Source organism: Cucumis melo, chromosome 1 (assembly GCF_025177605.1).
Source record: "Cucumis melo cultivar AY chromosome 1, USDA_Cmelo_AY_1.0, whole genome shotgun sequence".
In the NCBI taxonomy this organism is placed as follows: domain Eukaryota; kingdom Viridiplantae; phylum Streptophyta; class Magnoliopsida; order Cucurbitales; family Cucurbitaceae; genus Cucumis; species Cucumis melo.
In genome coordinates, this window is record NC_066857.1 from 31,165,674 (window position 1) to 31,177,796 (window position 12,123).

At 26.1% G+C, this 12,123-nt stretch overlaps 1 protein-coding gene across 1 annotated transcript; it reads left to right on the top strand.

Moving 5' to 3' along the window:
- Positions 1 to 1,193: 1,193 nt before the first annotated feature.
- LOC103492670 (probable inactive patatin-like protein 9) lies at positions 1,194 to 3,286 on the top strand. The gene is made up of 2 exons (XM_008453135.2): positions 1,194 to 2,400; positions 2,881 to 3,286. The coding sequence occupies exons 1-2, from the start codon at positions 1,483 to 1,485 to the stop codon at positions 3,085 to 3,087; spliced, it is 1,125 nt and encodes a 374-aa protein (XP_008451357.2). The 5' UTR covers positions 1,194 to 1,482; the 3' UTR covers positions 3,088 to 3,286.
- Positions 3,287 to 12,123: the final 8,837 nt, after the last annotated feature.

Consider the following 12,123-nt stretch of genomic DNA (forward strand, 5'->3'; position numbering starts at 1 on the left):
CTTTTTTTTTTTTTTTTTTTGACATACGTTTATGATCAATGCTATGTTATATATATCATTAAAGTTAATGATGTGTGACGTTAAAAATTAATTGATATAATCTAATGTGGTGCCATTCTAAAGGAACTATAATAATTTGTCGAAGTATACTACTTTAATATACCTACTTGGGAGTGTTCATATAGTAGAATAGAAAGCACACTTCTAATATTATTACTCTACACCACATCAACAACACCCTAAAGCAAAATTAACATAAAATTACAATTAAAGATTTTAAGGATAATTGTAAATAACAAAAAAAAAAATAAAAAAAAATTTAATAATGATAAAAACAAAAATATTCTTTAAAGATTAAAACATATAAAATTATAAGCTACTGCTCACTCCTCAAGTGGGCTGTTTGGCTGTTTCTTTGTTGTTTCTATTCCATTTAAATTATTCAATTAAAAAAAAAAACTATAAACAAAAGAAAAGAAAAAGGAAAAGAAAAAGAAAAAGAAAAAGAAAAAGAAAAATCAATAATCCATACCCATAAATTTTGAGAGTTATTCCGACTAAAACATTAAATGAACAATTATGCCGAAATTTATTTTACACATTCTTTTAAATTTCGTTAAACAAAGATTATATGAAACTTAGATTAATCAAATTCCTAATTTATCACAAACAAAACAACTTAAAATTAGATTACCTTCCAATTCATTATAATTTATCTTTAAAAAATAATCATCCTTACACTAATTTTGGGATGTATATAGATTATGACAAAATAAACAATTCTGAGAAGAAATTGAAGTAAAAATCTAAATTGTTTCAATATTGATATAAACATAAATAACTTGGGGAGTAATGAAGTTATTGATAGTTTAAATTGATTTCGAAGAAAATGAAGGAAATAAAATTGAAAATGTAGGTAATAAAAATGAGATATATATATATATATATATAAAAAAGAAGGAAGCGGGAGCCGAGCCGGCTAAAAAGCCGAGATTCTCGCGTAGTTAACTAAAACAAAACACACGCCGAACACCACGTTTTAAGCCACTCCCCACTCCCCACTGCCTCCCTTCCCTTCCCTTCCCTTCCCTTCCTATTATTATTATTATTATTATTATTATTATTATTAAATAAAAGAGAGAGTTAAAATATGTATATATAAATAGGCAATAAAAGGAAGAATATCCCGTCCTCCCCTCTTCTCCTCTCCTCTCTTTTTTAACTTTCATCTCTCTCTCTCTCTCTCTCTAAGAACCAATTAGGGCTTTTTTCTCTCTCTCTCTCTAAGAACCAATTAGGGCTTTTCTCTCTCTCTCTCTCTCTCTCTCTCTCTGTTACTAAAAAAACTCACACACCTTCTTCCTTCCTCCATTAATGGCTTCCACCTCCAAATCTTAAACCTCAATCCACCATTTCTTCTCAATTCCTCCCTTTCCTCTCACTAATTCCTCTCCATTTCTTCTCCTCTTCCCCTTCCCTATCATGGAGTTAAGCAAAGTCACCTTAGAGATCTTTACCAAGCTCGAACAGCAATGGCTCTCTCATCAATGCGACTCCGTCAAGAAGATTCGCATTCTCAGCATCGACGGAGGTGGAACCACTCCTACTGTTGCTGCTGCTTCACTTATTCACCTCGAAGACCAGATCCGCTTCAGGACTGGCGATCCTCACGCTCGCATTGCTGATTTCTTCGACCTCATTGCTGGTACTGGCATTGGAGCTATTCTCGCTTCCATGATTCTCGCGGATGATGGTTCTGGTCGTCCTCTGTTCTCTGCTAGGGATGCTGTCAGTGCGATTTCCTCTAGGAATTCGGAGATGTTTAGAGTCAAATTCGGTAGTGGAATTTGTCGACGGAGGAGGTTTTCTGGTAGGTCCATGGATGGAGTGTTGAAGGAACTTTTTAAGGATTTATCGCTGAAAGATACTTGCAAACCTCTTTTAGTTCCTTGTTTTGATCTCAAGAGTTCTGCTCCTTTTGTTTTCTCTCGTGCTGATGCTTCTGAATCGCCGAGTTTCAACTTCGAGCTTTGGAAAGTTTGTCGTGCTACGGCCGCGACGCCGAGTTCTTTTAAGCCGTTTCATCTTACTTCTGTTGATGGAAAGACCTCTTGTACCGCCGTTGATGGCGGCTTGGTTATGAACAATCCGACTGCCGCTGCCGTCACTCACGTGCTTCATAATAAACGCGATTTTCCGTCTGTCAATGGCGTTGAGGATTTGCTTGTTCTGTCGTTAGGTAATGGATCGGCTAGTGGTGGCAACGTTAAGGTCCGGCGCAACGGTGAGTGCTCGACGTCCGTCGTCGTCGGCATTGTGCTGGACGGTGTCTCCGATACCGTCGATCAAATGCTCGGAAATGCTTTTTGCTGGAATCGGACGGACTATGTGAGAATTCAGGTATATGATTTGAAATTGTTGTGGTCTTTTCTTTTTCTACTTTCTCCGACACGCAAAGATTTTGTTTGTTTGGTTGCTGAGAAAATCCAAGAAAATAGACCCCCAAAGTCAGGACCGGTGTTTACTTTTTTGACCTCTTAACTTTTTTTTTTTTTTCTTCAATCACCAAATCATTCTTTATATTTATTTCTCGATCCTTTTAACATCTTCAATTCACATTGAACTAGTTGTATTTAATCTCTAGGTTATTTATTGAGTATGTTTATAAAGTTTTATACATAATGAGGACTAAATTCGTAAGTATTGTAATAATAATATGTGAGATTTAACTAAATGGAAGCTTTTTTAAAAAGCTCAAACCATAGTAGAATGCACTTAAAAAATTAACTAAAAAGAAAACTATAATAACATAACACGGGAAATTGGTGAATTTATTTAATTGTTTGTTCTTACTATAACGGCGTTAAAATTAACGTGCAGGCAAACGGGTTAGTGGACGAAGAAGGGGAAGTGTTAAAGGAGAGAGGGGTCGAAACGTTGCCGTTTGGCGGGAAACGGTTACTAACGGAGAGTAACGGAGAGAGAATTGAGAGCTTCGTGCAACGGTTGGTGGCTTCAGGGCGGAGCAGCCTGCCGCCGAGTCCGTGCAAAAATCTTGCCGCCGTCAGCCCGCTTTCCGGCCGTTGAGTTTAAATGTTATGAATATATTTTTTTTTTCTTTTTTTGGAGGGGAAGGAAGAAATGTTGTTATTATTATTTATTCCATCTTTTTTTTTTTATTTTATTTTAAAATTTAACATGCAATGTAACCTATCTCAGGTTCACATTTTAACCCTTTTGTTCGGTTTGAGTTAGTTATGGGAGTTAAGCCGCTAATTGGAATTAACTGTGCTTTCTATTGTTAATTACTTTTCGTAATTATTAAAAACCCAATGTTTAATCTTTACTCCTCAACTTTTGCAAATTCAGTAACTTCTCTACATGGTTGGTTATACACTCTCAAACCAAATTTAGGTTAATTCCTTCAAACCACCCTTCCTTATTTCCAAAATAAAACAAACACAAACCATATTTCCCATTTTACTTTTAAAAATATATGTACACTAAATCAACTTTCTTTCCTTATGATTCAAGGAAATAAATGATTTGAATGTGAGATCTCTTGACCTATGTAACCATGGCTGGCTACAAATTTTAAATACCTACTAAATATTTACATTAAGATATTTAAAAAAGGAAAAAAAAAAAGAAAAAAAAAGGGGTTTATGGGAAAATAGAAAGAGAAGAATAAAAAGAGAAAATGTCGGTGGGGGATTGAAGTGTTTGAGTCGACAATTTGATTTGCCGGAGAAGTGGGATATGATACGAATTCCCACTTCCTCTTTCTCTCTCTCCCTTCTATTTTCCTTTTCATTTTTTCTTCAATTTAAAAGGTTAATTAAACTCATTTTTAACCTTTTAATTACGAAATTGTTCATGCACTATTTACAAAAACATAAATAAAAATTTAAGTAGAAAAGAAAGAGTATAATTTATTAATTATTTAAAATAGAAGTATAAAATTATACGACAGATTTTTTAAAAATAAACTTGGGTCTAAAAAGTAAATTTTAAAAATCTAAGAATTGAACAAATCTATTCTTATATGAGTTAAAAAAGACACATATTTAAAGTTTAGGGACTAAACACGCCTATTCTTCAAATATTTGATGTCTAAAAAGATAATTTTTTTTTTTGAAATTGTGTTTATTTAAGTTCTTAGACGATGGTTTGACCATTTAATATTCTTTTGTACACTTCTCTACTAAAATTATTACGTGAGACCTACACAATGATATGATAACGTTCACTTTTAGATATAAGTCTCGTAGCAACAGAAATAATCATCATCAATTTTATACTATATAAGCTTCTTCCTTTCTTCTAATGGTCATCAACTAAAACCAACTTTTTAATGGCAACTTTCAAGTTCTAATAATTGAATTAAAAAAAAATGAAATAGACACAGATATGGACCAAAATTAACACAGGGTTAGAAAATTGGATAACCAAAATAATATTGAAATGACAATTAAAAATAATTGAAACCATATGAAAAATGTCAATAAGAATATCATAGATTTCTTTATTAGAAAAAAAAAAAAAGAAGAAGAAAGAAAATAGGAATATATCACTAATACCCAATAATATATATTGAGAATTATTATTATGATATAAATGTATATATTTTGATAAAGACAATTATGAGATTTCACAACTTATTTAACATGTGCAATACATTTATTTTATTAATTGAAATACTTAATTATAATTGTGTCTAAGGCATGGATGGATACATACTTTTTTATGTTAATATCTATAATTATTTAGAGATTTGATATGCATAAATAATCAAAACATTGGTAAAATATTTAACTTATATTCAACCAAAAAAATTATAGTTTCTAATTATGATCATATCCCATGATCTTTTCCAAGTGTATATCAATTTTTTAATTTAGAAGGTTCAACATTATATTATATATTAAACATTGAAATTATTGTAGCATTATAATAAACTTTTACTTGTTTAAGTTTTCTTTACACTAATTACAAAATTTATTGATTGAAACTCCAACTATTAATAAAGAAATACATGTCCATTATTACCGTGTTGTTATCATTTATAAGTTTTGAAATGCAATTCGTTAAATAAAATTTCAATAAAGTAACTTATAGTAAAGTATCGATAGTTAAGATTTCTAATATTATATCATTAAAACAATCCTAATCTTCAAGTAAATTCCTAAAGAATCATCAAAACCAACTCAAAATTGAAAAATCCTTTCGTTAGTTAAATTATGTTTATTTTAGCAGATTTAACATATTTTAACGAATAATTAAAGATAACATGAAAAATTAAAAGGTAATGAAGATGTCTCACAACGCATTAATAAATATGATACGATATATTTTTTAAATAAAATAAATGATATGAATTTTTTTTTAAAAAAAAATTATGAGATCAATTTTTTTCCAAAAAAATATGGAAAAGAAGAAAAAGAATTATATAGAGAGAGGAAGATTTGATTTTGAATGATGGCCATCTTGTCCAATTTAATATAACCTTTTTATATCTCTTGAACAATATAATTGTGTCATTATTATTGATATTAATTTTAGATATATTCCAACAATTATACAACTTTCATTATACCATTTAATCATCTATCATCTCACATTGTTGGATCTAGAAAAGATGTTCAAATATTATAAATGTATTTATTAGCGTAGGTTCGAGATGAATCGATCATCAAGATATATAAATGAAAAGAATTACTTAAAAGCATTTTTATTTTCTTAAAAGGTGTCTCAAAATTCATCCTCCATCATCGCTAGATTTTTTTTTTTTTAATTTTCCAGATGACAATTACGCTAGATGCTACCCAACTTCCAATTATTTAACTCCATAACCAACTATAGAAAAAACATTTACTCCATATATTAAATGCATTTCATCTTTGTATAATTCTACGAACTTGTCAATTACATTTCGTTTATGTATAAATTTTATTGGTCCCTACCCAAATAAATGTTATTAAATTTAGCATAAGATTTACAAGTCTAGAAGATTTGATGAATATGTTATATTAATTTAGTCAACAATATTTTAATATCATATGCATGAAATTAAATTATAGAATGAAAGAGATATGTCACTCATATATACATGAAAAATATTTCAACCATGCATTTTGCACATAATAATAATAATTAATAATGTGACCTTAAATCAATTAAATGTTCATATTATAATTATTTGGCCACTTGATTCTCATATAATTTTCCCTCCTACTTTTAAATTGAAAAAAAAAAAGAAAAAGAAAAAAGAAAAGGAGAGATTTGGAAGCATTGGAACAAGTTGGTTAAATTTAAAATAATGAATTTGAATGTTAAATTTAAGTTGGAAGAAATATATATATATATGTATGTATATGTTTTTGAGTAAAGACAAGATTTTAAAACATTAAGAAAATGAATGTATCTTTCATGTGAGTCTCTATCACTGACCTTTGATTAATTATCCAACCTGGTTGATATGGACAACCTCTTGCAAAATCCTTTGTTACAAGAATCCTATGAGCATATATGTTTTCTACTTCTATATATATATATATATATATGTATATATGCATACAATCCTCTACATATACAATGTTGGTTTGGTTCCAATTTTGCATGCAGTAGTTAAATGTTATTAACGAGATAGTGAGTAATATTTTCATTTTCTTAATACAACAATTATAGAACAAAAATTAAAACTTGGGTTACATTGATTATCATTCATTTAAATGAGTTGGGTTTGACAATAATACCTTTGTTAATTTATATATGTAGATTTCAATCATATTCTTACTAAGATGAGAAATAAATCAATTTGATGATTTTTTAAAAATATATATATATATTAATTAGTTCACATGCATACATTTTACATAGAACATGGCATTGAAAAGGAATAATGTATTTTTAAAAAAAGAATATATATATATATATATAGGCATTTCTATATCTTCACATTATATTTTGCATATTGTTTCTTTTTTTAGGCATTACAATTGAGATGTTTTTGGCTTATTTTCCAATTTGCATTTTGTCATGTTTCTTAAATTTATATTAAAAAATTGATTGGTACTTTTATTATATATACCATGCTATTTTTACGATCATTGTGGTTAAATGTATAGTTTCATTCCTCATATTTTTCAACACCTAAAGTTCATTAGCTAATTAATGATATTGCACATTTACTTCATTTGTTAATAACTTATTGAAATTCAAACGATTTGTCACTGTCAACGTAAAATAGACTAGTACATTATTAAATTAAAATAATATTATTGTACTAACAACCACTTTCACATCCTTGAAGAAAAAAAAACATCGTTTTAATATGTAATTTGTTAAATGTATCATAGACTTCTATCATATTGTTACAAGATATACACACAAAATATCAAATTGAAACTTTGATGAAATTATAGACATAAGAAGAAGTAGTTGCTTTTTATTTACTTAAAATATTAAAGTGGGCTAAACATGATTAAAATATGTTAAACTAACTTTTAAATTTTATTCTAAAGTTGGCAAAATGAAAGCAATTCCCATAGAAATAAAAAAAAAAAAAAAAAAGGTAGATTCTATAGTTAGATAAAGCTCCAAGCTTTATTAAATTAATTAAGCTTAATGTAGGCTTTATCCTTGCTTGTTTTAAATAGAATAATAATTCCCTATAATGAATGGTAAAGTGGTCAATAAAGCAAACCTCAATAATATCAATTAGACCAAAGCAAGAAAAAAAAAATTAACATTTTTTAATTGTTTTCTTTTTTTTTCTTTTAATATATGGTAGTTGACATTTAATAGTGGATATTAAATTGTTTGCTTTTTACTTGTGAGACTCTGAATTTTGGATCTAATTTCTATTTCATTCTGTTTGATTTTGATTTACATATTTATGTATTTACGTTTCTAGAATATTCATAAATACATTTATGTTTTAATTTAAGGTAAAATATAGATTTAGTCATTTTATTTTGAAATTTGTTCAATTTTAATATTTTCGTATTAGATTTAGTTTGTTAGTTTTTTTTTTTTTTTTTGTTATTTTTTGACTTTTTTTATCTATCAATATTTTAATCAATTTTATTAATTTAATTAATTTATTCAATTTTTATTAATTTAATCAATTTCAATAAATTTTAATTTTGAGAAAATATATTTAAAATATGATATTTTTATGTATAGTAAAAAAATTAAAATTATTTACAAAATATAACAAAATCGATCTAATTCTACTAGGTAGTCCATTTAAATTATTTTGTTTGTACTAGTTTCATTTTTTTTTTTTTGTCTATAGAAATTTCTTTTCAAAATATAGGGATTGAAATGGTATTTTTAACTTTTTAGTCTTTGTATAGCATTATCTTTTTTTTTGTTTTCTAAAAATTAATATGTCTTTAACAATTAATATTTATTTGAGTGAACATTTCTGGAATGACTATATTATATTAAAATAAATATTTATAATTAAGAAAAAATAATAAAGATAACATTCTATATATTTGAACCATACAAATTAAAAAAAATAAATGACTGGAAAAATTTGCAAAAATTACTTGTAAAATATGATGGTAGTTGTAATTTTGCTTTTTAACTTTTAAAATAAAAAATCAAACCCTCCAATTTAAAATAAAAGCTTCAAAACTTACATAAATGGTATAAATTGTAATGATTATATAAGTTTGAAGATTCGATATTTATTATTTATAGGTTCAATTTTTAAATTTGAGAATCCAATTTTAATAATTTAAAAGTTTATTTGAAGTGTTGATTTGTTATTACTTTAGTGACAATATTTACGATTTATCTTAATAATTTGAAACGTGAGTTTGTTGTTATATTATATTCAAAGGACATATCAATACTGTGGGTAACGTTTATGGTAGGTGTAAATATTAAAGTTGTATTTATCTAAAAAAAAAAGAGTTTCTCATATAAAAATCAAAATTCAATATTCTCATGAAGACATTAGAAGCAAGAATAATTGGGTGAAAAAAAAAAAGAAGAAGAAGAGGAGAGAAATATTTGTGAGCCAAAAAGTGTTGTTCTTTTTCTCTAAAACAAGCATTAATAACATCATTTTATTTCTATTTATTGATCCCTTACTTGAAGAAGAAAAAAAAAAAAGAGTGATTAAATGGATCTATCAAATGAATTATAAGATAAAGTTTTAAGAGTATGATGGAATTTTATGTGTGTTTGTTTAAAGACAATACCTTTGAGTATGCTCAAATGCAAGAACCTATATATCTTACATTTCTCCTTTTTTAATTGTTGTTTTTCTTTCTTAGTTTTTAAGATTTGTTTGATAAAAATTTCAGTTTTCGATTTTTAAATTCTATTTTAAATTGTGTGTTTATTAAAAACAAAAGCCTATACGTTTTTGTAAGGGTTTCAAAAACAATTTTTTTTTTTTTTTTTTTTTTTTTTAAATACATTCTTATTTTTAGTTTTTCTTTATAATTTAAAACAAATTTCTTGTTTTTTCTTGTTTTACTTATAAATATGTATCAAACATACCTATTTTTTAAAAGTTAAAATGTAAAAAACTAAAAACAGTAAATGAATGGATTACCAAATCAGACTCTTTATTATTTGCTTTTTGTTTTTGAAAATTAAGCCTATAAACATTACCCTAATCTCTAAATTTCATTATATGTTTATCTATTTTTACCTATATTTTCTTGAAAAAAATTAAACAAAATTAAAAAAAAAAAACATAGTTTCTAAAATTTATAATTTGACTAAGGATTTAGCTGGGTACTTAAAAAAAAAGATACAAATAAAAATAAGAAATACATAAAATATATATATATATATATATATATATATATATATATATAATTTTGAATAAAAAGAGGAGTAAGGTTGTTTGTTTTCTCGAAGATGTTGGAAAAGTTTTTTCTTTGATACGAGTCTTTGTTGTTTCCAAATTGCAATATTAATGGTTATTCATTTATATACATATAATTATATAATATATTTTATGAAGTTTAGCTATGGCCTTTGTGTTTTAATGATTTGCACATTATTAGTTTATAATTAATAATATACACTATCGTTAATTGTGTCCACTACTACTTTGTCTAAACAATAAAATTTAAAATAGAATTACTCATATTTATACCAAACCCTTTACCCCAATAACAAATGTTCGGATAAATGTGTAAATCTCTCCGCTTAAACCATATTTGTGGTTCAATAAAATGAATTTAAATCGAGTGAATGATAGAATTTTTTAGATGAGAATTAAAATATCTCTTAACTAAAAAAATAAATAGAGCCTTTAATTTAGAAATTCAAAGTAGGTAAAGATTAAAAATGATATTTTACCACAAATCTATTTGTTTATTTATATCAAGTAAATTGATTTTCACACGGTTCAAAAGTAATTATTTTTCTAAAAATATATATTCATTCAAACTTCGAATAATGACCATTTCTTTTATAGATATTAATTATATCTTTTATGATACAAATACATCGTTACATTAGAGAATTTAGTTCAATCTTAATTGACTTGCACTTTTTTCGGTTGTTAATTCAAATCTCTAAACTAATTAAATCGTTAAATTGTTAACTACAACCCTAAATTATATTAGAGAAAGAAAGAAAAAAGTAGAGAATTAAAATAAAGATATTTGTAACAAGGAATCTAAATGGCTAAACTATTATTTAAAATAATGGTTAAAAATACAGTAAAATCCAAATAATTTAACATAATAAGAAAAAGAATAAGAAAGTTGAAGTCAATTAATCTAAAATAGCGTACCTATTGGTTAAAAGATAAAAATCCAAATAAATACTAAAATTATAGAGGTATTAAATTAGATTATCAAATTTAGAAGTCGAAATTGATTTGAAAACAATAAAAATTGAATACTAAAGTTTTGATAATTAGGTAAATTTGATGGTCTAGTTTTAACACAAATTTAAATGCTTTCACAGTATAATTTTGCAATATAATTAAAACGTAGAATGGAATTTTTCTTTTTTTACTTAGAGAAAAAGCTATGAGCATAAACACACGTGTGTGTCTGTTTCAAAGAGACACACACGTGCTTTCTCTCTCTCTCTCTCTCTCTCACATGTGTGTGTATATATATTATATATTTGTGAAAAGTAATATTATAAAATAAAGATTATGTAAAGATCCTGTCTGGTTTTGTATTTTTCTACTTGTTGTTCTTCATTTTCTCAAATCCCACTAATATATACTACACACACACACACTCACTCACTCACTCACTCACATGTCTTAGTGACTGACCATTATTTTATATATATATATATATATATATTATATGCATATAGCTATAGATTTATTTTCTTTTATTATCATCATATGACCCCTTCACACCTTGTAACCTTCCTCCTTTATTTCTCTATTCTAACATTAATTCTTACCATTAATTGCCCCACTAATTAATAACTTATACTTCAATTCTCATTTATATATACTTCAACACCACACAAATCTTAAATTTCAAATCTTCCCTCTCCAATTCAAACTAATATATATATATATATATATTAGTATTTACCTTTTTTTTTTTTTAATCTAATGTAATTAAGTTTAAGAGAATAAAGGGTTAACTAAACTAGGTTGATCACTTTTAATTTTAAATTGATATCTTTTTTAACTATTAATTATATATAAAGGACAAGGAGATGTATTGCCTCTATGGTCGAAGTTTAGAAACTCATTGAATAACAATTTTTGAAAAAACTCCTACATTTTTTGTAGTCTCAATATTAAAATGCTATACTTTTAATCCTTAAGTCTTGAGTTTGACATGGATTTAATTTATAAGTTTCAAAATTAGTACATTTAAATTAAAATAAAACTCAAACTTCTAGAAAAAATTGTTACCTTTTGAAACTTAGGAGCTCGATTAAAATTACTCTAAAAAACTTAAAAAATAAAATAAAAAATGCAACATTTTGAAACATGGACATCAAATAGAAACTATACTCAAAATCAAAAGGAAAAAAAAAAGATATTTCCATTTTATTATTTTTAGAATAATTATTTTAAATGACAAAATTTTTGGAAATGTTTTCATAAATCAATAATAGTTATCATTAGATATTATATTTGTTTTCACTCGACAACTTAAT